The sequence below is a fragment of the Gobius niger genome (genome assembly GCF_951799975.1).
Source record: "Gobius niger genome assembly, chromosome: 16".
NCBI classification, from domain to species: domain Eukaryota; kingdom Metazoa; phylum Chordata; class Actinopteri; order Gobiiformes; family Gobiidae; genus Gobius; species Gobius niger.
In genome coordinates this window covers 10,444,069-10,471,170 of record NC_136867.1, presented here as the reverse complement: position 1 = coordinate 10,471,170, position 27,102 = coordinate 10,444,069, and the positions used below count along the sequence as shown (strand labels likewise).

General features: G+C 43.3%; 1 protein-coding gene across 1 annotated transcript; it reads right to left on the bottom strand.

The window, feature by feature from the left end:
* Window positions 1-666: 666 nt before the first annotated feature.
* On the bottom strand, window positions 667-26,859 carry kidins220a (kinase D-interacting substrate 220a). The gene is made up of 32 exons (XM_079573898.1): window positions 26,726-26,859; window positions 23,966-24,128; window positions 23,431-23,529; window positions 22,577-22,675; window positions 22,143-22,241; window positions 21,903-22,001; window positions 21,723-21,821; window positions 21,395-21,592; window positions 21,208-21,306; window positions 20,943-21,041; window positions 20,723-20,821; window positions 20,471-20,648; window positions 20,213-20,377; window positions 19,916-20,095; window positions 19,557-19,722; window positions 19,329-19,483; window positions 19,106-19,206; window positions 18,770-18,955; window positions 18,543-18,683; window positions 17,830-18,067; window positions 17,661-17,752; window positions 16,343-16,487; window positions 15,510-15,672; window positions 9,678-9,856; window positions 7,732-7,943; window positions 7,239-7,358; window positions 6,171-6,203; window positions 4,907-5,023; window positions 4,741-4,839; window positions 2,752-2,970; window positions 2,427-2,600; window positions 667-1,905 (listed from the first exon to the last, which is right to left on the bottom strand). Exons 2-32 carry the CDS (start codon window positions 24,095-24,097, stop codon window positions 1,162-1,164), a joined length of 4,929 nt encoding a protein of 1,642 aa, XP_079430024.1. The 5' UTR covers window positions 24,098-24,128; window positions 26,726-26,859; the 3' UTR covers window positions 667-1,161.
* Between the last annotated feature and the right edge of the window lie 243 nt (window positions 26,860-27,102).

The window sequence follows — 27,102 nt, the reverse complement described above, 5'->3', positions numbered from 1 at the left end:
GGAGCAGCCACTAAACAACGTGAGCTCCTGGAGTTTCCACTTTTACTTTCCCACACGCTGTCTAAAGAAAATCGGATTAGAAGGTTCAGTTGTGCCAGGCGCACTGAGCGGCCGTATCAGTTGACGGAGGTGTATCAGGACAGGCTCTGGGTCAAAGTACAGGCTGTTAAATGAAAAGAGTTCAAAAGTTAATTTTTACTTGAGGAAAAGTTGGTGCAACTTTATTTCACAGCCCAATTAGAACACTTTAAAGCCCTTCTGCATGTTACACGGATACATTCGGATCTTAGCGGTTTAGTTTGCTATCACTGATCATCCAGTTCTCTGTAACCAGTAGGAGAGCAAAACGTGTCTATCTACAGCTGCTTGTCCTTGTTTATGCGCGGATTAACGCACGTGCCACTGCCAGAGCGCGGTTCCTTGCAGGTACACTCCGGTGGCTCGAGTCACAGACTCTGTGCAGTCAGGTTGACGTGGAAAGTGCGCCATCTATCGGATCACAGTGCTCAAGTAATATTCTATTCAGTGGCAAAATGATTTGCCAAAACAGAAAGGAAGGTAAACATGGGTAGTATAGGCCTACTCTTTACTGTATTTGATGTACTAATAATACAAAGGAAACACTTTATTTTACAACCACAATATTTATTGCATTCACAATTAATAGCCACAGAAATGTGTAAATGCTTCATGCACAAACATTTCCTAAATCACAGTAGGAATTCTGGCACACCTCAAATCACAATCCAACCTGTCAAAACACCTATCACTAAAGATACATGTCACATTACAACACATGTCTACTAACACTGACCTCTTAGTAACTGCATTATGCACGCATATCTACCTGGGGAAACAACATGGAAGTTTACAGCAACTTCAGTTAATTCAAAGACTGTCAATTTTGGCGTTTGAGATTCAAAGTATAGAATATCAAACCAATGAGGCACACACACACACACCAGCTTTTACCTTACAGATATCTAACACACAGAGGACTCTATAAAGGATTTTTGAGCCTAGCAACATCAACACAGTTTAATCATGTAAGGCGGTACACGGACATTATACTAGATTCTCATCAGATGAGAATGTTTTCATCTCAGTAATTAGTAATTCTGAAATCATCCCACAGGCCGTTTAAGGTTGGTGAGGTGTGGCTCAAAGCACGCTCTCCCGCTCGTCCCCCAAGCTGATGGAGTGCAGGTTGCGGTTGTGGTGCACGGTGGCCGTGGTGGTGGTGTTGCCTGGGGTGATGATGATGGTGGCCGGATCACTGCTGTGGGCTCGGTGGCTGTTGTTGGCGTTGCTGTTAGTTGGTGGTGTGTCTGAGCCATTGTTGTTGAGGTTGGAGATGGTCTCTGTGATGGGCCAGTCTGCATCAGGGCTGCTAGCCATCAGGCTGGCCTCAGACGCAGCCTCAGAGCAGATGGACATACGGGCCACAGTGCTCTCCTGCAGCCCGCTCAGGCTCCTCTTCTTCACCAGCCCCTCAAGCTCCGGGAAGTTGGCTTTGGACGGGTCCACCTCCTCTAGTGAGGGGTCGGATGAGCTGTCGCTGGAGCGCATCCCGGAGTCAGATGACTCCTTCTTGTCCAGCAGGATTTCTGAGAGGAAAGCGGGCTTGTTGAGCAGTCCAGTGGTTCTGTGTGTGGGAGCCCCTTTCTCTTTGTGCAACAGGGGCGTCGTGTTGTCCTCTTCTGGGCCAGAGTCCTCATCACTCGGCAGCTTTTGGTACGAGTCCCCTTTGACCCTGGACGAGGTGCTGTGGTCCAGCCTCTCGTCCTCCTCGCTGATGGGGTCTAACTGCTGGATGTCGTTCCCGGAGAAGTCCGGTGCATCACCTCCCTTGGGGCCTTGTTTAGAGAAGGGCTTGCGGGAATCTTGTTCAGAGCCCTCCTTGGCCTGAGGAATGAAGTGCAAAAAGATCATAGCCCAGGTGTTGTGAGAAGTGAAAACTAAGCAGAATAACCAACAACTAGGGAAGAGTAACTGAAGCACATGGCACATGTAAGACTTTTAACTGTTTCAGCATAAAATAAATAACGGTTTGTCACAAGCCAAGCAGTACATGTTTTCAAAAAACACACTTCAACATAGCAACATTTCTTCCACTAAAGCGTAGTTACAGTAGCCACTTCACAAATTATTGCTTTTTTTCCTTTCTAGCGGGTTGTTAAGGCTTTTACAAAACTGCATATATTCTCAACGTAATTTTAAACAATTTTCACTAACAAAAAACAAGTTGGACCTCCATGTGGATTCGTAACCATCGACAATGGCTGAATAGGATTACATTTTACAATTCTGTAATTCTTCATGAGCTAGGTATTTATGAAGCAATAATGTCATATACAGCATTGGCTGAATTTGCTTTATGTTTGTTCAAATCTTGTGAGGCTTGTGCTGCAGCGCAGTATACTCACTGGTTTGTCTTCGATGCGCTCAGGCCCGGACCCCTCCAGCTGTCCCACCTGAGAGATGTACTCCCTGTAGGCGTCGTTGTACTTGGCCTGCTGCCGGTCGCTCAGTTTGCAGAAGTCCACGGAGGATTCCTGGGAGGCGAGGCTGGACAGGCTCGATGTGCGGTAATTTGTCACCTGTGTAAATAATAGTTTTAAATACATTCAACCCCTGCTAACAGATACAGAAGCAACAGTTCTGTTTGCTCTGGGTTGGTTTGGGTCAGAGTTATGTGGGGAGCAGTATATTTCAGTAGAGTAAGTCAGTGTATGTTCATGTGAGACTGACCGGCCAGTGGGAGCTGCTGTAGCTGTAGCCGTTGCTGTGACGTGGTGGTTCTTCTAGACCCGCTCCGCTCAGCTCTTCGAAGCTCAGGTTGAGGTTGAAGGCGTTAGGTTCACTGTGGTCCCGGGCCGCAGGGGGGACCACGCTGCTGCCCTGCTCACTGGGGGCACAGGAGTCATCCTGGAGAAGGGCCTGGCTCTCACCGAGTCTCTGCTCCACCACCTACACAAACAGCAATCTGAGTGAGATAACTGCCTCTGCCCCGTCTGATAAGGGGTACTAAGGAGTGTAGGCATAACTACACAATGTCCATTAGCGTATCAATTCAATATTTATAGCTTTACAGTTTATAAATCAAAATTATACTTTCAGTTGTAGCCAGAACAAAAGGCAAATTATAAAAACATTCTCGATTCATTTTCAACATTTATCATTATTGTTATTTTATATATATATATATATATATATATATATACATATATATATATATATATATATATATATATATATATATATACATATATATATATACATATATATATATACATATATATATATATATATATATATATATATATATATACATATATATATACATATATATATATATATATATATATATATACATATATATATATATACATATATATATATATATATATATATATATATATATATATATATATATATATATATATATATATATTTCTTATACTTTCCTATTATAACAACCCTGTGCAGGGACGGCGAGTAGACATCTTTGCTAAAACCTGGCACATGACATATTATACTTTTTTTTACACAAATGTATTTTGTGCTTTTGTCCCTGATCAAGTAAAAGAAAAAAAAAATCTATTAAATTCAATTCCTGTGGAATTTCATGAGGTTTCAATGAAGTTTGCAATCATTTCTAAAAGCAAATGCACTTGCTTTGTCCGATCAATTGGCCGTCTAAAAAAGAACACCAATCCCTGATTACGATTGTTGCAATGTCCAGCAATTAGTTACTTTCATTCTCCTAACAATGGAAGCAGCTCTGTGAGCCACAGCGCGTCACCTCGAACAAATGTGTTATTTGTTGATTAGTTGCAACACATTGTGCGGTAGGACAATTTTGTATCCTCTCACGGCCCACAGAATAAGAGCATAAGTACCGGCGCTGTTTTGAAAGTGTGCTTATAAAAGTGTACCAGCAGCTCTGTCAGTGTGTGTTGAAAACACCAGAACTAAAGTAAATCTCTCAGGGTCCACGTGTGCAACTGCATCCTGCGAGACACTTAAGTACAAACACAAGTGGGCCCTCAAGAGGGAGACGGCAGCCTCGGCTCACAGTTAAACAGACCAATGTGTGACAGAACAGGCACACGTGGGAGTCATTTCGACAGTAGCCTCAGCTAATCAGACTTCTGGCCCACTAACAAGGGCCTTTCTTGTAATAGGCATTGTAAAATGTGTGTCCGAACATGTCATGGCAGCTGTAAGTGTAAACTAGTGTACATCAGCAAGAGGCAGTGGAACAGGAAGTCTTCAGACTATTAAGACCTTAATCTGTATTTTACTGCCCTAAATTTACTACACACTAGGGGAGTCATTTACAGAGCGTTTATACATTTTCTACTTTCGCAGCATCAGATTTGGGGTCCTGATACTGTAATAGAGGCAACTTCAAATGGTAAATTAAGTGCAACATGCAAGACAAGAGCATTTTTCATTTTTCAGCTTGCACCCGCTATTTAGCACCTGCCTTGATAAATGACCCCCTCAGTGCGTTTATATGTCTTTACGAGTCTAAGCAGACTATGCTAAATTTTCATTTTCCCAGTAAACCCTGTCAAACCAGTCTTGTCCCAGTCTGCATGACAGCCTGGGTTTACACGGGCTTGGTCAATGCTGTTCTAGTCAGACTAGGCGGGAGATCTGTCTTGTTCGTCGTCCATGTAATCACACTGATTATCCAAACCCATTGCACCCAAACAAAAGGCCTTCACTCACCATCCCCCTGAAGAGCTGCCAGTCACCAAAGTTCATGCCCATCTCCCTCTTTAGTTCGTCCAGGTTACAGTGCATCAGAACGCGGCCGTTGATATTCGCCTGCGACAGACAGAGCACAGTTAGATCAAACCGATCAGCGCTTGAGGCCGTGAGAGTGGGCGAGCACCTTCTTAATGGTGGCAGTGTAGCGAGGCAGCATGTTGGGATCTATTCCATCGATGACTTTGATGCGCTCACACACAGCCTCTGTGCTAAGAGAGCTGAGGGAGGCCCCCGGAGGCACCTGCGGATACAAATATACAGCTTCAGAAGGCATTTCATTAAGATGATTTGAGTCAAGTGTGCTAGTGCAACATAAAACGGTTAGCATTTACTGTTAGAGCCAATGACAGTCAGCATTTTTTTTCTTATCGTACCGTTTTTGTACAGTCTTTTACCGCTGATTTGATTAGGGCAAGACCAACAGTTCAGAGCAGGAATGTGGCAAGAAACCAGACAGTCCCCACAGTAACTCTCAGTGTGAGTAAACGTGCTGCCAGCCTTTCCAAATACTCCCATACCCGCTCTAATTCTTAGCCGTGTGTATACAAGGGAGAGTGCACCACACTTGGGACGGAGCCTTGAGGTCTGCCTGTGAACCCCAGGCACAGTACAAAGAGATTTGAGGCACGGCACCCACGGGTCCGCGCGCTGCCCATTGATCAGCTCCAGTAACATCATTAAGACATGCCGTGTTACTAAGCTCTCGGCTTTGTCGCAGCTTTCAGGGGGAAAATAGAGGAGCTTAGTCGGATATTAGGCGGAAACTAACAGCTCGTTCGATGTGGGGAAAAGACATAAGGTGCTAACTGGAGGAGAGTTCAGGGATGAGAACAGGTGCTCAGAGAGTTAAACAACAATGTACTGCTAAGGCATTCCAGTCTACAGTTAGTGGTTGGACCAGACGTCTACAGACATGCGCTCGGCTACTCTTTACATGGTAGTACATCATGCTGTGTGTGGTGAAGAAATGACGGGCTTGTTTAAGATGATGAAGACACAAATACAGTGGGTTCAGAGAGTTTTCAGAACACGTGAAATTACTGCTCTTGTATTATGTAGACTCACAATAACTTAAAGCTTATTTTCTGTTGGTAAATGTTCTACACTTATTACGCCTTATTAATACAACATGTTAGATATCAAAAGTTAATGAAAACACCCCCAGAGTCTGCTAAAATGACTGTTACCGAGCTGATTTCAGTTTTACAGGCTTGTTTAATATTTCAATAAACAATAATTTGTGGGGAAATACAGTATTTTACACTAGATATAACATATTCAAACTTAATAATAGATTGGAGTAAATGGACTTCAACATAATAACAAAAGAATAAATAAAGTGGTCTGAACACTTCCTGCACCCACTGCATGTGAAACCAAATGTGTACCTTTTTTACTCTGTAAAGCAGGGACTTTAAATGCTTCATAAGGAGAGAAAATACAACATAGAAATCAGCCAAAACACCAGTTCAACAATCGCATCTCCTCCTTAAAAAAAAAAATCAGAGCCTTGTAATCGTTAAACGGTCGTCATCCATGTGTGAGCTGCAGCCGGGCTGGGTAAAGGGCTTGGTGGGGGCATGTATATGGGCGGGGGTGGCAGTGCCAGGGAGGAAGTGTCTTGTGAGCAGATAAGCTCCCCCAGCGCAGGGCTCATTGTGGGGCTGTGGATGTGAGCCGCAGCCCCTTCACTGGCTCTCATATTAATCCCAGCAGACACACGTATATCAGACGCGCACACGCAGTCGGGCAAGATTACCAGAACATCATGTGACTAGACACACCACAAAAAGGTCTGCGCGGAATGAAAACTGGATACATATACTGTTGAACCTTTTTCCACTCGTCTGAAGGAATGAAGGAGTTTTTTGGGTGTATTATCTAAAATACATTTAGTTTGATCTTTTAAGAGGGTTACAAAGTTGTTACTTCGTCAAAATGTACAATCAGTAGTTTTATTTCTGTGATTAACTTATAAATATTGTGGAAGAAATGCATTCTGCTGCCCTCTGCCGTACATTCAACCCGTTTCTGAGCTGGGAGAAGGCGGTTTTAAGTTTGTTAATGTTTTGAAGTCTGTGAATTAAGCCATACTGTTCAAAGGGTAAATGGGTATAGAAAGCCCCCTTTAAAGCAGTACTAAGTAACTTGTTTCACGAAGAAGAAGCTAACAGGCTAACGGGCAAAGCTAACTGCGGGCTAGCGCCACTTAAACAGTATTTACAGCCAAGTTTGAGTGAAAAAAAAATATTTCCATTGTATAATTGGATGTACAATATCCCTCTCTCCCTTTGTCTTAGGGGCATAAGTTACTTAGTTCTGCTTTAAAGCACGTGAAGGGGTTGTGTTTACCCCTTGAAACATTTCATTCATCGACAACACAAATATATTAGACACACAAAACAGCTGGGAGGAGTATAGCACACAGTGAGATCAGGCTGTCTGGCGATACTTACAGGTTCCCCGGTGCTGTCCTTAGGCTGAGCTGCTTTAATGGAGGAACGCGAGGATGAGGAGGGGGGGTGGTGGTGCGAGTAATGCCGGGGCAGGTGATACACATGTTGGGGAAAATAAGGCTATGAGGAGAGAAAGCAATGGGAGGGACGTGAGGACAAACGCTAAAACAAAATCTAAGAAACACCACGGACAAATGGAAAGGGAGAAATCATCTAAAAAAAAAATAGAAATCTGAATAGAATGGATGTGAGAAAACAGAGTGAACCAGCGTGTGTGAAGATCTGTTCTGACTTACCAAGTAGGCTGATGTAAAGATAGCAGTTGTCACAGTGACGGGTTTGTCAGAAAAAACCCTGGTCTACTCAGTGCTGTCTTTGGCAGTGGTTAAACGTTATGCACAGTGCTAATGTTTGTGTAAAGACGAATGTTCACATTTCGATCAGCAGTCGGTGCAGTGTATGTGCATGTCCCCCCTCGGGCCTGCAAGCTCACCCTGTTGTAGAAGGGGTGCTGCGGGCCAGTCATCCCACTGAAGTAGGCGCTGTGTGGCTGGGGGGGCATAGACCCGGTGTAGGAGGTGCTGGGGGAGCAGGCGGACGAGTGCTGCCCGTACACGGACGGGCCCCGGGTCCCCGCCTCCTGCAGGGGCAGCGTGGGATAGGTCACCCCTCCCATATGCATCTGCTCCCGGGCCGCACGCACATCTGAGGGAGGACAGAGCCGGGGGACACAGCCAGTGAATGAAAAGACAGTTTATCAGAGGAAGTTTTGGCCATGACTGTAAAGGGCCCTTAGATCCACCCACACATTTTTAATATTTGGCACGATTTCAGATTCTTGAAGAAGTTCAGACAGTTGTAAATTTGCCGGAAGAAAAAAAAAAAAAAAGTCATCCAAGAAATAGATGCCTAGAACTGGAAGAATGCTACGAAACTCAAACTGCAAGTGGGAATACAGTACAAGTACAAAACCGTTTACACAACCAACAAGCGGCTAATGTGTGGATAAAAAGATTAGGGTGGCATTAAAAATAAAATGAAAAAAGGATCATATTTAAAGTGGCTCAATTTGTGAGTTTCGGAGCACGCACTGTACATTCGCTCACTCTGTTGGATGATGATGATTAAAATGACTTCAAAAACACTGAACCCTCGCATGCATTTGACTGTTCTGTCCACCAGCACATTGCTAGTCTGTGATAGCACACATTCACTGGTATTTCAAGAGGGGGACTTCTGCATTTTGCTGGAAATAATGTCAAACACATCTTTATCACTATCTGCACACTTAGCTGGTTAGAAAATAGCCACTGGAGAAGATTCAAAGATTACCCAAAGATGCGCGAGAGGGGCGAAACACAGCTCCGGGTCTGTTTACGATGAGAGAACCACATAGTACCATGATAAAAAGCTTTAAAAAGTGAACACCCCTCCCTTTTATGATTCTACAAAGGCATTGTTTGACAAGTAAACATAGCACTTCAGAGACAACAGATGTAAAACAGCATTTTGTCAAACTCTGGAGCACTTACTGTATTGATTCATTTACAATATATCTGTCAAATAAACCGTGAAGTCAAATTAAAACACAACTAAGGAAGACCGAGAGGGCATCACCATGAACTCAGTCACTCCTATTGTTGCCATTTCAGAGCTCAGTCCTGTAGTAAACTTGGCTGTAGTAAGTGTTCTCCCTGACAGCAGGTCGTACGCACGCTGACGCACACAAACAGCACTTTGCTTCCCTCGCAGTCACCAGGCCCTGTGATGTCACTGAATTTGCAAACTGTGAAATTCGGTGAGGCGCCGGTGGCACATCGGTGGGAGCGGGTGAAAATATTTTTGCCGACCTCGAAGTGTTAGCGCGGAAACCTGCTCGACATTTGATTGTTTGGAAATGAGGAGCGGTCCGTGGGCGTCTGCGAGCGCCGGGCGATCGCAGAGCATAGCCTGGTGCAATGTTCGGAGTAACTGCCAAAATGAGCGGGCAGAATGCACATCATGCAAGGACGGCCCTCTCCAGTTCTCTGCGCACAACTACACTCGACTACGACGCCAACATCTACATGGGAGAACAGTCACCGCTCCACTGTAGTTAAGATGGACTGTTCGCCTGGAGCTTCCATCTTATCTGTCTTGCTTTATCTATCTTTCTGCTGTTCAACAGGGAAAAAACGTAATGTGGAGAAATCAATTTGAAACTTTTGCTGTAGATTACTGACATAAATTAGAAATAATGTGGGTGATTTTCATATGTGTTACCACAACAAATGGCAGCAATTAGCCTTTAACCTACATTATAAATCATATTTCTAATAAAACGTCCCCAGAGCCAATCAAAGCATCTGGGACCAGACGCATCACATTTTTGAAACAGAACAACAATAATACGATGCACAAGGCACTATCTAATGTGCGCTGTAATGCGTGTGCTCTTACCTGCAATGATCTCCCGGAGCTTGGGGTCCAGGTTGACGGTGCAGGGCAGGAACATCTCCACATCACGAGCGGTGAGTGTGGGCTGCCTGGACGAGAGGAACACCTCGAAGCTGCGGATGTCTCCATCGATCTCCAGCAGCGGCTCCACGTCCTTCGTAGTTGGGATGCTCTTGGACATCCTGCACCCAAAGGAACAAGTCTAAAGGTTATTGTTTTGTCCTTTAAATCTTGATTAAAGTCAGTTACAGCAATAGAATAATACAAAATAAGTAAAGACCTTGAGGGGTCTTGTTTTAGCCATGTCGCTCAGCCCTTAACACACACTAAATGACTCAAATGATTGTAATTTGGAATTTATGTTTATCATTATAATGTCCATTTTCTGGAGTTCTGTTTTCTCTGTAAGCGCATTAAAACGCAGAGCAGCATATTCAGAGAAAAACAGGAGGAAATGCTGAGAAGTACTGCTCAGATTGTAGAGATATGCAGCAGCAGCAGCCGCCGCCATGATGAGAGCGTGGCGTGGATTTGGAGAAGGTGAGATAGAGAGGGGGTGTTAGAGGACTGATAGAAGAAGGGCTGTTATCTGGCCTCAGCAGAGGAGGAAACCTCAGAAGATGACAATCGCAGCATCATTTAGCGAGCAGCAGACGGAAGCATGATGTGAGCTACATTTAGCATCAGACCGTTATCACCAAATACAGCAGTCTGTGAGAATATGCCGCCGGATTAAACTTTAGTTTGTGAATAACCTTAGTACAACAAGCTACAAAATACCAACTTTGTTTTCATTCTTTTTATTCATCAATTCACTGACAGGTGTGTGAAATCTTGTTGGCCATTGTTTTCGATGCTACATTTGATTCAAGAGATGGTCAGTGATGGTCAGCAGTAGAAGCCAACTCATTTGTTATCAATACGCAAATATACTTCGAAGAGCAGAGGAGGGACATTCAAATGGCAATTTTGCGCAATATTTCATAAAGCCTAGTAAATGTGAATGTTGCATGCAGAGTGTTTATCAGATGAGACCAGAGGGAGGTCTTAAACATATCCTGCTTTGGGAGGCCTTTCTTCCCAGACAAACAGCTCTGCGATACCCTCTCACTGATAACTCCTAAACATATCCATGTGCCAGATGTTTTATGATCAATAGCTACATGAGCATGTGTCAAAAAACTGTGTTTAAGAATTAATGTTTCAAATACTACTGATTGGAGATCATTTCTTATACTAAAACACGAGGCTCTGAGCTGGGATTTTCCCTCTTACTATAGGCTCTAATAGGGTTGATAATCGGGGCAATTGTTGGAAAGTCAGATTGAGGTCAGCTTCTCAGAACTCTTGCACTATGCAGCAGCATATAGCTCTCTAGTTAGCTGATTCATTGAACAAACTGAACCAGAAATCCCACTAGTAATAGTCATATCCCAATAGTAATACAGTATCCCAATAGTCACTACAGAGATTCCCAACAGAATACTCTGAGTGCATGATTCAAAGTAATCATTTAGTTAAGAAAAGGAAAATAAAAAATATGGCTACTTTACAGGGCGTTTACCTTCACCACTTTCTAAATGGTCATACTTAGAGTATGGCAGATGGGGAGGGATGCACGGACCAAAAACGTTGGAAACTGCCGCCCTACACAGTAAGCATGTATCTATCGAAGCATGAAAGATTTAGAGAATCACTAAAATGTATGACTAGTCAGGGACAACACACAGTGACGCTGACGGACACTTACTTGGATTAGGGACAACAAGCTGCAGTGCTAATGTTGCAGAACACACAGTACCCATTTAAGGACAAGCAGTTTGTTGCTGAGGTTTACCACTCTGAGTGACATCATTAGCAGTCCACTAGTGATGAGCCACAGCCCTGGCATTAAGCTCTCGCACACATCTCAGATTTAGTCATCCTAACAGTGAACAGACGATACAGACCAAATGAACAAAGCCTTCTTATCAGCCAGCAGTTGCCAAATGACGAGATGAATGCTCGGTTAGGAGTGCTAAGGAAGCCAGTCATATTAGTTTCAGACTGGGACTACTTGCAACCAGGCGTCCCGGCACAATGGGCTCTTTGACAGAAGCAGCTTATAGCCACAGCATGGCAGTCTCAGGCCCAACTGCTCTCATGTGCTGCTGCCAATGGAGCTTTCTGCACTTATCCAAAATGCTACTAGGTCACAAGGATGACACACACTGCCCTTCAAACTCCCACTCACAGCAGGGAACACGAAAAAGCTAAATCATCCTGGTCCCTTCGATCCAAGAGCATACATACAGGCTGCAAACAAAATGGAGGTCAGATATTTCCTTTTAGGGTCAAAAAAGAATGCAGGACTGCACAATAATGTATGGCACTGTATCAACAGTCTGTATCCTAATAACTAACTAACTTTTGTCCATCTGAGGGTTTTTTTATAGAGCCACAGATCACCTCCCTTTAGTTTAACTTGCCATGGCAATAGCATGTCACTATTAAATGCTACACAAAGATAGTGAGTGTTACTTCAGAGGGCGGGATTGTGTACTCAACAGCCCTCTGAAGCGATACACAAGTTGATAGTAGTCACTAAACCTGGAGCAGGCAAGACACTTTGAAAAGAACTGCTCAGTAACAGTTCATTTCAGCGCATGGGCCTAGAGTGAAGGCAATATTCAAAGTGAGTAAACCAAGGTCAGCCAGGTATTACCTGAGTCAGCGTTCAAAACTGAGGCTGAAGAGCCGGAGGCACAAACTTATCACTGGTGGTCTGTGGTCGGCTACAATGTTCTGCAATGTGCTACAAAGTATTACTATGTGCTGAAGCGAGACAGCAATGTACTGCAGTGCACTGTGATCTACACGTACTGTGGTGCAGAGCAGTGTATTGTGATGTACAACAGAGAACTACACAGTGCATTACAGTGTGCAGTGGTGGCCGCTGTGTGCTCTGGTCTGGCTTCACCTCCGGAGACTGGACAGTATCACTGTGCTCTGTTCAGTGTCTCCCCACCTCAGCTCAGGCCCCCCCTGCCTCTGTGTCCCATCCACTGCTACAGAAGTATCAGGACAGTGACTGGAAAGGTCTGCAATATTCCTCAACATAGAGTTTTAGGAAGTTATATTTAGGTATTTAACTAAACAGAGACTTCACACAAAGGGAGTCAGCCGCATAAGCTCAAGCATCATTGTGACAGACTAACATTATCAGTGACTTTTACATACAAAGGCTACTTATAGAGCATTCATTGCCCATGTATATATTCATTTTAAGTTTGATCAAGAAAAAAAAAAAATGTAAACTGGGGTTCTCGTGGAAATAGAAAACTAATGCGAAAGGCTTCATTCTTTTGAATTTATGTCTGACAACTGTTGTACTGGACTGTTGAAAAGGAGCGAGTTATAAAAGAGGAAGCTGTATTTGTGTATTAACACTTCTATATTGATGCTTGTAATTCACTTGTCATGTCATGAAGCTAAAATAGTGCTAGTTCTATTACACAGGCTTCTGGTAACTGCAATACTCCATTTACATGATGAGCTTTTTGCTTTAAGTAAAGAATCATAGTGCAACAAATAACCATAAACCTGGAGAAGATTATCTGCAGTTATTACAGTGCAATGGCAGCCAAAACCACACAGCTCTGAGCAGAGTCAATAACAAGGCCGTAGGCTCCAAATCTCATTTACATGTGACAAGAAGCATTTTCAAAATTAGAATAAGGGTTGTTAATTTGATGGCTACAAATATGAGCGATCCAAAACACTTGTTTTGTTCCATTTCTGTCAGTGGGCCAAGACGCTGGCTGCCGTGAGCTGAAGTGCTCCCTGGAGACTGTGAGACAAACATTTTCTCTATGTTTGTGTGGAGGCTTTGTGACAAGAGCCAATATGTGCTCCCACAGTAGCACCTTTGTTCCCCCTCCTCTAACCTGCATTAGTCTGGGCAGTCCCTACTCTAACTGTTAATGGTAGGAATCGCTGAGGTTATTAACCGATTACACATTCTCCATCAGATTAGCAGGGCTGTACTGGTCTCACCACACTGTTCCTCTGAGACTTTAAACAGCTCATTACTAACCCAAGCTGCTAAAATAGAGTAGCAGGAATGAAACACTTTTTAAAATGCTACACCACTTGTGACAATCTTTTATTAGCTCTGACAATACAAGCACACGAGTGGCACTATGCGTGTTTCATACATACAGTAGCTAACATGTAGAGATACCAGTCAAGACACATAAAATACTCTATACTGAAGACATAATCGACATTTGTTTTGCTAAATCCCCAATTTGGTCAGGATGATCTACCTTAACTACTGCTCAGGACACAGATATGCAGTCATATCAAAAAACAACATTTTCAAGAACTCCTTTGTGCCCAGAGCAGTGAAAGCTGCTAACTCTTTAAATCTGTAAGGGAAGCTGTTCTTTCTCGTGGCCTGATTGGGTATAAGCCTGTATTACTTTGCCTTTTTAATCAAAGAGCAGTTCATGTTTTATTAGTTGCAATGACTTTGGCAGAGGTGATAAAAGAAATGTAGAGCCACGTGATAAACCGTTTGGATGCTGGATGTTGATGTGTTTTATGTGTTTTAAGGTGATAGCAAAGACACATTTCCACCTTGGTGGACAATAAGTTAAAATTTTTGTATTCGTATTCGTATTCATATTCATATTCGTAAGGACACAGCTAAATGCCACCAAACAGAAAACGCTCAATAACACACACAACACAAATGATAAAATATAATTTTGTCTATCTACAGATCTCTGATGTATCCAATTTTCAAAAATAGCAACACTGCAGAGGGTTTGAAATACCATTGAGACAACAAAGGCTTTTTAAAATGAAAATATGTAGCTCATATCAGCTGAAAAAAGCCACTTTGTGGGCTTTGGTCAGAGGAAGAGAGCAGCATGCTGCCGTATGACTGAGATCTGTGGCGACAGTTGACCTATAAGGCTGACTCACCCCCATGTTCACTTCAACACTAATATATTCACTTAGGAACGGGGGATGTGCACTTGTCTTATAGCAAACAGCACAGCAAAACAAGTTGTTTATTAAGATAATGCTTTTGAATCCAGAAGAAGAACAAAAAAACAAGGAAGCATTTCATATCTATCTATAGATAGATAGATGTCCGGCACAAAGGCAGAGGCCTGAGGTTATGAGAGGCTGCAGGAAACAGCAGCCTCTCATAACCACAGCACTGAAGCAGCTAAGAAAGAGGAAGAAGCGCAGAGAGATGCACAGACCAGCGCCTTATCAGCAAAAGATCACAGTTCGAGATAAGGGCTGGAGGCAATGCGCTGTCTTTAGGACGTTTGAGGCTTCCTGTCATCATCATTAAGATGTTCTTTGATGGCCACAGCAGAACAGAGCAGACATTCGGAAACACACAGGAAGAGGTAGTGATCATACTTTACTGAGGCCCTGTATCTCTTCACTCTTGACCTATTTTTGTTCATCTACAGTAGTTTGTAAAACTAATGTGTGTAATGGGTCTGGGTTTAGCCGCTGTGTGCTAAAGACAGTAACGGAGAGTGACACTTTCTCGCCACAGGACACAGGGCTGAAGTTTACTGTGAGAGAGTAACCTTTAAAGACCGGTCACTGATGCACAGAAGCACCCAAATTCAGTGTCATGGGCCCAGTGGTCTGCTTTCCTACAAACATCAAACACTCAATTCTTCTGTTGCTTATTTTGGGGATTGCCCATAGTGTAGGATCATGGGTAAGACATTCTACTCTACTCTACTGCCACCCGGTGGTTGCATTTCAATCAAGAACATGAAAAATGTTGAAACTATGGAGTCAATTGAGACTGTGTACCTCTCGTAGATAGTCTTGAGAGTGACCTGGTCTGACACACCATCTGTTTCCTCCAGGAACAAGATGATCCAGGAAGTCCGGTACGGCCACTCCTCAGTCAGGTTGATCCACGAGGCCAGGCGGTCCCAGTTAAAGAGGATCTGATTGGCCCGCAGCAAGCGGCCTTGAGGGGGTTACAGAGTGACAATAAGAATTTCAACAGGAGACGTTAACTTCTTTCTTTTATTTCTTTTATTTCTTTTATTTAAAAATTAAGAACCTAATTCAAACATATCGACCATTATACAGTAACATCAGCCTCTTGGCATAAAGTTATTTTTTTTATCAAATTTACATTTAGATTCATTCTAATCTTTATCCTCAAACTCTATATATATAACACTATATCTTTAGGTATTTCAGAGCACGTCCTTAACCAGAACATGTGTTACAGCCAAATACAAACACCTTCTATTCCAGCCCAGAAGAAGCCCTAAAATGGTCAAAACACGTCCTTTTAAGAACTCCCTCATATTTATTGAAGTGCCTGGATTTGTAGTCTGTTTTCTGTTATATTTTTCCCCATTTCCAAAAGCACCTTGACCATTTTTGCCATATTAGATCACCAAGCGCAACCACCCATGTTTTTATATACAAACACCTTCTGTTTAAGTCATTTTTATGAAGGTTCAGATTTCTTTTACCCTTTACTCCCGAAAACTAATGACAAATAATGCTATGGTAAAAGTACAAACAATTTTTATACAGAGATAGACGGATATTATTTAATTAAGTCTCTGAAAGCCAGCGAGTTCTGTTTTCGGAAGCATAAGTATAACAGTGCAGAGCGTTACCGGTGATGGAGACTATGTTGAGCAGCCTTCTCATGGTCTGAGGGCTGATGTCACTGAACCAGTCCTCAGTCACCAGGAGCTTGGTCAGGTCAAAGGACATCTGCCTGGTGATGGACCGCTGCATGTGCCGCCGCCGGTACGTGTCCTTCACACACACACACACACAGGCGCAAAGGGAACATGAATGACGTCCGCTTGTTCTACAGCTCCACAAATGATGACAGTGTGCCTCAGATATTAAAAAGCCTATTTCAGCACATTCTTTGACTCAACATTTAAGTGAAACTAATTTAAGAGAATTCATTAATTTGCTGCACATAATATCATCTGAGACACCCTCCAAAATCATGCATTTTCAGGCAAAACATGGTGAGCGTGTGTGTGTGTTTGAGAGAGAGAGACAAATGGGCAAGTCAGATTTGTAGACTCAGATCTAGCACAGAACATCTGTGATGATATCAGACAGCTGCCGTGGTCATGAGCCAAGCCCAGGCATTTGGTGGACTTTGAAGTTGTAATGTGGGTCTCATGACCTCTTCCTCGGAGAAATAAAGATGGCGTCCGCTCTGGCTGCTTCATCATACACTAAAAACAGCCTTGCTTTGTGCCCCATCACAGTGAAGTCGTTCTCTGTATAATGTTGAGAATGACTAGAAACATTGCCACTGTGTGCTTCATTTTACCTTCATTCTATTGGCATTAACCAGAATGTCATCAATGGTGTGAAACGATGAGGATTTCACACTGGATTCAACAACACAAGAAGCCACATTAAATGGAGAGCCACTGCATCACTGCCCCATTTTAACCTCCACTTGACGAGGAGAGCCCTCCTGCAAGAAACGGCGCGTGGCAGGGGGGTGGGCGATGAGTGCACGCCACCCCATAATGACAGGGCACACACTAATAACGGAGGGCAGTAAACAAAGCACCAGTATAAATAAATGTCAAACAAATAAACAGTTGGAGGTGGGGGGCATCGGGACTGTGGGCAGAGCCACTTAGCCTCCTGCCAGCAGACCTGTGCCAGCGCTCTGTCACAAAGACCCACTGCTGCTCAGCCTGTCGCGAGGCAGTGGCATCGCTGCATGAAGACAAACCGCTATTACAGCCATTCTACCACGACGCACACCAGAGATTACGCTGTCTCCTTTGATTGAATTTAAAGACGCCAGCATCGTGCAGATAGGGTATTAAACAGGATATACAATAAACAAATGCCACATGAACAAATACTGCCAGAGAGCATTTGAGGAGGAACCCATCATTGATTGATATGTCTTTTCAAATATTATTGTTAAAAGTTTTGAAACATTACCCTTCGGTTTAAGGCGTTTTTACTTCCCAACTTGGACTGGTCTTGGCCCAAGTTGTTTTGAGACACTTTCCTATCCATATCTTCATGCCATCCTAAAAATACATGAATGAGTGAATGACTTGGAACAAAGTGCAGAGACAAATGCGTGTTTGTGCTGTGAAGGCCTTACCCTCAGCCATCACTCCCTCCCCGTTGGTGGGAGTGGCCATACAGAGCTTCTTGGCCGTGCTCAGGCCCCTGCTGTTGAGGAAGACTGGCAGGTGGACAATGTTTCTCATGTAATCGTGGCCGTTGATGTTGGAGTCCCTCAGCACACTGTTAAGGTTTTGATTGATAGCTTTGATGATGATGTGAGGGTCACTGGCGAAAACAGAGATAAAAGGGCCTTTGGAAAATAGCACGCGCACCTGTAAAATACAGTAAAAACAGCATGAATGCATTTCTTTGACGCTTCTCGCTTGTGCTGCATAATTGTCCAGTGTTATGCAGCACATGGTTAAGTCATGGCTGTGAGAGGCGAGTGTCAAGCACATGCAATGGGGGATTTCCTCTGTTCTAACTGGGGACATTGTCTCTATGTCACAGGACGGTGATTTGGTTTAACCCCAGAGGCCTTGAGTTTGCAAGTCAATAGGTCTCATCCCAGAGAATAAAATACCACAAGATGACTAAATGGCGACAAACATCTGGACTGTGTTATTTGACTCTTTTAAGGGAACATATAACTTGTAACTCGAATTTTCTGATGGTACTGACAGAAATATATCATTGGCAAAGAATGCTGATGTTGAATGTTGAAGCTGGACTAAACTAAATGTTGTTTAGTGAATTCTGGAACAAACTGATAAGTTGACAGATGCACAAGCGGTCAGGAGTACACACCGTGTCCAGCATCTGCAGCACTCTGTCTTGTTCACAAGCGTCCAGTCCGTCGATGATCACAGCCATCCGCGTTTGGTTCTGTGTGAAGCCATCTATGGTTTTGGCCATTTTGGACATTAACTCCACCTCCTGCTTCAGAACCTAAGACAGACCACAGCTTCATAATCCCCATGCCAATGTAAAGTAGTCACAGGAAGGCTTGAAAAACGATCTGCAACTTTGTGTACCTTCATAAATCCTTCACTCTTGAGTTTGTGCAGGTTGTTGGCGGCGCTGTGCAAACGCTTCCTTTGAGAGTTGAGCACCGAGTCACCAACCTGCCACCAGGTTCTGCAATTCAGCAGTAAGGCCAGACCCACCACACTGGCCATTGCTATCAACACTGCATTCACCGTCAGGTTCCCGGGGTCCACCTGGAGGGCAGACGATAAATATCTAAACATCTCACTTCTAAATAGTGAAACTGCATGAACTATGACCCAAAATCCCCAAATCAGAATGTTGAATAATCCGTGAGGCAGGATAGGATTTATTAACAAAGTCATCTTTTTTTTTTTACACACCTTGAATATGGCCAACAAAGCCACTCCACTGATGAGGCAGCCAAACGTGATGGCAAACAGGACAAATGAGGGAACACAGCAAGTCTTCTTCCACTTTTTGCCTTGGTTTGAGAAACAATTTCAATTTAAGAAAGATTATCAAAAATATTAAACCTCTGGGATGAAAATGAGAATAAACAAACAACCAGATATTCAGATATAAAAATTTTAGACTGCCCCACACCTTGAATTTGATCATCATTCTTAAAAACCCTGAAAAGCCTGGTTGCCATGAAGCCAAACTCTCGCTCACAAGCATCAGAGAGCGTGGCGATCATCTCTGCCATTGACGTCTCTCCTCCAACGCTGGACAGGCGGTTATAATCCGTGAATAAGAACCTGTGGGAGGCAAATAAAAGGTGAAGAGCTTGGATGATAGCGTTTGCTCTCATGTTTCTGCTGTGAGGCTGACCGGACGGGCAGAGCGCGGGTGGTCTGCTCGGGCAGCTCCGGTGGATTCACGAACATCAGTTTGAGCAGCAGCTCCAGGTATCCCACTTGGCGGGCCAGGCGGGTACTGATGACCCAGGCCCAGTTCCAGCTCTCCCGTTCACGGCGACTCCCAAAGTACACCAGCACTGGGGTCACAAGAGGGGAGACATCAACTACTGCGCCCAGTCTGGGTTTAATGCAAGGAATAGCTTCAATACAATGGTGCCCTCTAGTGTTTCTTCACAGCAACAGCACAAACAACTATCTAGAGTTCATTTTCTATATATTCATTCAAGGTGGATTCGTGTCTGCAAATGTCATTAATATCAAGAGTCTTACCAAAGAATATGTAGAGCAGGGCCAGGAGGCTGAGGGACACAGCGATGGCCAGTTTAGGGTCCACAGTGAAACCCAGCACCACAGCCACAGAACCACAGAGCAGCAGCGTGAGGAAAACCACCAGCCACGAGAACTGGAAGAGCGGCTCAATCTGCTGTCCGGCAAACGTCTTCATCTCGTCTGAGGGCGGCAAGGACAAACTTTTCATCACATCGCAAACATGTAAGTCTCAGATATTTCTGTTGACAGGTTAAAATCAACTGCGCTGTTGTTTTAGAGCATTTGAATGGCTTTTACCTTCAAGTTTCTTGAGCAGAAAAGACTTTCCGCTGCCCCACTGAGCGTACAGTCCCACACAGATGGGGGGCTGCATGGTGGGCTCACTCAGGATGTCCGCGAGAGCACTGCTGTACAGGTCATAGCCGAGCATGTCTCCATCAGACTCAGACGGGGAAAGGTGCTCTGAGGCAAAAACAAACATTCAGATTTGACAAAGCCGATACATGGATGGGTAGGATTGAAAAGTTGTATCATGGAAGAACAAATGCGTCGTACTTGCTCCGAAGATCTGCGTGAGAATACTCTTCTGATGGGTGCAGTCGATGTTGTATGGAGTTTCTCCAGCCTTATTGGGACGGTACAGCAGGCGGCCATCTTTTGGGTTTCTCAGCAGCAGCTCGGCCAACTTCCGACTGCGCCCTCTGATAGCAATATGCAGCGGTGTGTCCCCTTTCTGAACAGCGTGGAAAGATCTTGTTGTATAGAATTGGTAAAATCTAAATAAGAATGATGTGTGTTTCTGTTTACCCTGTCCATTGCTGACACTTTGGCTCCTTTATCCAGCAGCAGCTCCACTATCTCTATATTACGCATTTTTGTGGCTTTAATAAGCGGAGTTTCACCCTCCTTGAAATCAAGCACACGCAAAACAGTGTTTATGGACATGTAAAATATATCTGATAACTTGTTTTTATAAATGCACGTCTTCTGTTTGACATAATAGATCAAGTCAAATGAATTTGAATACCTTAGTGCAGCTCTCTGTGTCTGGATTACACTGAAGGATGTCCCGCACCATAGTTGCGTTCCCTTTCTCAACTGCCCAGTAGAGGGCGGTCTTGCAATCCTGAAGAGAGAATCCCACAACAGTAATTATACAAGTACTGCAGAAGGTGCTTTTACTTTATGATAGAAATAACATCATGCACGAGACGATTATGTTCATGAAATAAGTCTTTCAGCTAAAAAAAAAAGACAGTTTGTATTAACATATCTATGTCGTTCCTTCTTACCGTGCCTCTGACATCAATATCAGCATATTTGTTGAGAAGCGCACGCACAATCTCCACATGACCTCCTCTCACCGCTCCAATCAGCATCGTCTCCCCGCTCTAAAGAGAAAAAAAGGGAATGAAAAGCCCATGTGACAGATCACAGAAGAGAACGAGATGGAAAGTGAGTTTGAAGAACAGTCCTTACCCTGTCCGGGATGTTGACATATGTCCCAGCGTCAAGCAGGTCCTGGACTATCTCAGTGTGGCCCTCTTTGGCGGCAATGGCCAGAGCCGTGTTTCCGTCTTTGTCCGTCATATTAACGTTTGGGTTTCGCTTCAGCAGCTCCTTCACAACCTCAGTGAAGCCTCCCTTCACCGCCACAATAAGAGCCGTCATGGAGTTCTGTCAAAAACAGGGTAATTTTAACCACTTGCTAAAATAGTGTACATTTCAACCTGATGTGCCACTTTGGCTTTTATTATCTGACAGAAAGGTCATTATTTAATAAAACATGATTATCTCCAACCCATACCGCTCCTTCTTGGTCTATATCAGCTCCATTTGCCAAAAGGTGCATGACGCTGTCGTAGTGGCCCTTCCTCGCCGCCCAGATAAGAGGGGTGGTGCCATACTGTACACAGAGACCAGAAAAAACATGAACGCATGGTCTCTAAGCACAGGACTCTTCTTAAATCTCTGTGAATATTGGCACCTTATCAGAGCAGTTGACCTTGGCCGAGTGCTGCAACAAGAGATGGACGATCTCCCCATGGCCCCGCCCTGCTGCCCAGATGATGGGATAGACACTGTACTGTGGAGAGGAGGACAGAATCACGACATGTTCAAATCAGTGTGTTGAGGCTCTGAGGTGCAACAAAACTGGATTATTCCATGATTCATTTGGTTCCACAAACAATAATGATCAAACTATAACAATCTACTTCTCACATACCTGCCCAGTAATGTTGGGGTTGGCGCCCTTTTCCAGAAGCAGCCGCGCCACCTCAGTCCGACCTTTATACGCTGCCCACATGAGAGCAGTCCAGCCTCCCTACAGCAGAGAGGATAAGCACAGGCTGATGAACAAATCAGACACAAGTTTAACAAGAGATACAAGTCATATTTGTGGCTGTTGCCGTCAAGGTTCTAAGGAACAAACTCCTTGAGTCTTTGTCTGTCTCCTAAATCCTAAATCCTGACTCTAAGCACACATTAACAGGTAAAATTCAGGTCAATTTCATCCCCTTTACAAACCCATAAGATAGTAGAACCATTAAAAAAAATAATGATCTGTTGATCTGATTTATACATATACATATATAATCATAAAAACATTAACACATAAATTATGGAAATCAACATACAAAGTAAACTTTACACACTCACCATGTCTCTGTGTTCTAGATTGGCCCCATTCTCCAGTAGCTCCTGGACCACCTCGATGTGTCCCTCTTTAGCGGCACAGATGAGTGACGTCCAGCTATCCTGTTCACACACAGAAGCTGCCATAAGAAAAAAACGAACTTGTCCACAGTCCGCTCTACAGTCCTGTCTCCCAGAGGACCTTGTACCTACCAGCTGGTCGTACCAGGTGCTCATGGTTCTTCTCGTCTCTTAAGTTTCTCTGTCAGTGTGAGACTATGCCATGTATAATACCAAGTTACATGTGTGCATGCGTGTGAACTACGTGAGCCTGTGGGTGTCTCAGACGAGGGCCAAAGCATTAGTGAGTGTTTTGAGAAGGCTAGCGTCGATGTCAGGGCGTTGGCCAGTCTGTGAATCCTGTCATTTAGCCAAAGGTGTTGGTAAATGTGTGCAGAAGTTGTCATTATGGTTCATCAGAGCTGTGGACTAAGCCCTGGTCTGCTGAGCTCAGCAAAAAGAATATAGAGTAACGCAACATCCTCCTTAAAGAAAAAAAAAACTGGTGTCACCTATTTCCATGACTTCACAGTTTCTGACCTCAGGAAATGCAAGTATTTCCTTTGACCAATTCACCAGGTTCAAATCCCAGGATGAATGGTCAAAATCCCCTGATTCATGCCCAAAAATAGGTCCGAACACATGATGGGATTAAACTGAGGCTGGGACATTATTTTGAGGCCAGATTTAAAATCTGCCAAATGAACTAATATTGCATAATTATTTTTTTCCAGTGATGCCTCCTGTTGGGCAATAATTCAGCTGGTAGCCAGCCAACTCTTTGTGACATCAGAGAAAGGGTCCATATTTAGGCTTACTATGTCATCCAAATTAACGTTGGCTCCTCTTCGGATGAGCTCCTGAACAATGTCCAGGTTTCCTTGTTCTGCCGCTACCATCAGAGGAGTCTGTCCATTCTGAAAGCACAAAGTTCACCCATCAGGCCATAGATGATGACTTTACATTAACACTACGTTTGTAGTCTATGCACAAATATGAAAGATTGTCTGATTTGCAGGTAGTTTATGTTAAACAGTGATTCCCCAGAAGCACAAACTGAAGTTTAGATTTTCCAGACAATCAGTTGTAGCATTTACATACACTTTACATGCAGATCAGACACTGTAGAAGCACATTTCACATTTCTACATTAAACGGTAAAAAAAACAGAAAACTCAATATCTATGTCAGCAATCTACCGCAGACCTTTTAAATTGATCTCTCTAAATGTATGCATTTATTTTTTCAATTCACCAGTGTCTTACACTGAACCTCGAGGAATCTGTGGGTTCAGACAACCCCACATGTGCAGGTTTGATATTGTCAAACTTTTGAGATCAGTGATTTACGTACGTCGCTTCTGCTGTCCACCTCTCTGAACTTGTCGAGGTGAGCTTTGATGGCCGGCAGGTTCTCCTCTTCCACATATCCAAACAGGCTCTGCACGGCCAGAGAGGTCATCTTCAGGGATGTGGTGGTGTCCATGGCTGCACGCTAAATGCTGCTTACACCCCACCTGTTCAGGCCAGAAGACAGGAGCAGGTGAGCAGGTGAGCACTGGCCTGATATAAAGCAGCTCATAAAAGGTGCATTAGTGCATGAGAAAAAGATCAATATATTGATTGGGCCTTTGAGTCCAAGCTTTGGCCTAAAGACTAGCTCAGGACAACTTTCTGACAAAAAAGCAACATTTCAATACTAAGTAATTCAAAGTTCTCACAGGCAAAATGAGGCTATATTAAAAGTGCATTGTTTATTTTTTTTTATTTTATTTATTTATTTGAGCATACATTTTGCTCAAAAGGAGTAGGCTGAAGCAAAAGCTTATGAGCGCCTACCCCCAACTCAAAATGATAAACTTTTCATTTCTCATAGTACAATCAATGTAAACAAAACAACAATGTATGAGTACAAATAAAACAATAATTATAGGGAAACAACAATGACTAAATGGAGATCAAATATGCTGTATGTTATATGTTATAGATATGTTATTATGCACAGCTAAACAGAAGTAAGATTAAGATCATTCTTATTGTTTTTTGTTCAGAAATCTGATTCTGATGTTACAACAAAACATTTACAGCCTTCAACCATTCAACCATGAGTGTGCATTCACATACTGAAAAGACAAAGTGCAACCCATGTCCTCTATTCCCTCATGCTTTTATTAACAGACTGATGGACAGAGGGACAAACGAGTTTAATCAAGAGCTCATCATCTTCTCTTCTCTTCAGAAATAACTGTATAAACTTAACTTGAAAAAAACTGAGCGTTAAAATCAAACCTCAAAACTGAGCATTGGCTATAGCTTGACAATGACAGCTGCTCTAAATTTGGGAAAATACTCATTGCAATCGACCCATCAATACAAGAAAGACAAAATATCACGAAATAGGATTTATTGGGATGTAGTGAAGAAACACTAAATAATCTATTCATCATGAGACCACTAACTACTGTTTAAACAGCCTTGACATCCACTGAAACAAAGTCAAACCATCTGAATGTTTCCTTATCTATGACCAACTGAAGGAATCAATGAAAAGACTGTATCTATCAGCACATTCCAGGCAGTTCAAGGTTCATTTCTGAAATTGTGCCACAAATATTGTGAAATAAAATAACAAGTACATATGGATCTGGACCCTTTGTTTGATAGATCAGAATGGCAGATAAATTATTGATCAGGAGTGCTCAGACTTCCTGTCTCACCTCCCCACAGTTGCCTGTGAATTATCTCTAACAGATCTCTAACAGATACAAGTTGTTTCTTCTACCTCTGTCCACTCAGTTGATCTGGGGAGAGTAAAGGGCAGATGTAGTTTGTCACATATATTTTTTTGTTAAATGCCCACGGTTTTTCCAATACAAATCCTTTGTTTACTGATGGGAGCAGGAGCCTGTTGACACACCCTCACTGTCACAACGGGACAGAGCGCATCATCACTGCTCCCTCTGTCGGCCAAATTAGATACAGGAAGCACATTATTGACCACACCATATAGAGTAGAAGATAGTAATACCTACGACAAGACCAGGAGACAAACTGGAGCTAGGAAAACTTCAAAATGTACACAGAAGACTTACCTCGATGCAAGCTGGAGTATGCTCCCCTCACTATGTTCTCTATCCACAGCACCGCTCCACTCACATCCCCCATACCTCTCAGCTTGAATATTAGATGAGGGGCAGCCCACGCCCATGTGTGCTACACAATAGGCTAAGGCCAGTCTGACAGATCAGGACCATGCTCAGCATCCGCAGAAGCCATTTAGCCACTCTAATTTAATTGGTGGAAACCCAAAGGAAGACTCAGGCCAGTAGCTCAGATCCTCAAACCATTACTCACACACAAACACAGCCCAATGTCTCATCTCTAATCTAGATTTCCCTTTCTCAGGTTGGTAAAGCTTTTGCACAAACACAGACATAGGTGAGAACAGAAAAGTGCTCCTCTCTGATGATTACAAGTGCAGGAGGGTCTGAAGTGGCCAAACTGGATCTGATCTCTAAATTTAACCAGTCAGCAAGGCCGTTTTCCAATGAGTCATGTGGGAACAGCTGCTGACAGCTCACTTCCCTAAAACCTGCTCTTCTGTGATCTTCAGAATGACAGAACTGCTTAAACATACAAAGCATTACTAAATAACAACATCAGGAGAAACACTTGTTCAGTAGCCAACTTAAAAGCTGAAGTTAAGCATCAAATTCCCAGATGATGAACTGACGAGCCTGACAATGATCGAGTCACTTTAATATAACCAGGCTCCTGTTTTTCAAATGGCACAAACATTTCTAAACACACTGAGGATTGCACAACACTTTTCACAGAGTTCAGTGAGTTGGCTGTGAAAACAAACATCTGGATGTCAGCCCTCACAGTTGAACTTTCCCAGAACCACATAGGACATGAACAACGATCTTTACTTGAAGACAACCCTGCGGACGCCTTTCCCCCTTCGTGTTTTGTGTCGTAGCCTGGAAGCAACACCAAAACAGCAACTCCCAGCGGCTAACAGGCTAGCGCTAGCTACGCTCCACAGGTCCTGTCTAAAAGTAACATGTCTGAAACAAGCAAGCGTGGATCAAGCAGTCGAAAGAAGACTTACTCAACTGTGTAGCTCTGTTCTGTTTCTTTTCCCCCTTGAACCCGCTGGTAAAGTGAAAAACACGGGTTTATAATACAGTAACCATATTGTATTAGATTGCTGTAACAGTACTCCGCTCCAGTGGTAGGCCCCGCCCACTCCTGTCACAGCCAGCCACAAGCCCCGCCCCGAACATCATGTTAGTGATTCAGCCAACAACCATAGGAATCACGTTTAGATTTCTTGATGTGTAAATTAAAACGAATTATTAAATATTAAATAATTAAATATTAAACAATTAAAAAAAGATACTCTCCTCCCTCCCCTTTTAAAGTCAAATACTGAAGCATAGCCCTTTTAAACATTTATGATTGTGGGGCAAAGGACTGGGACATATC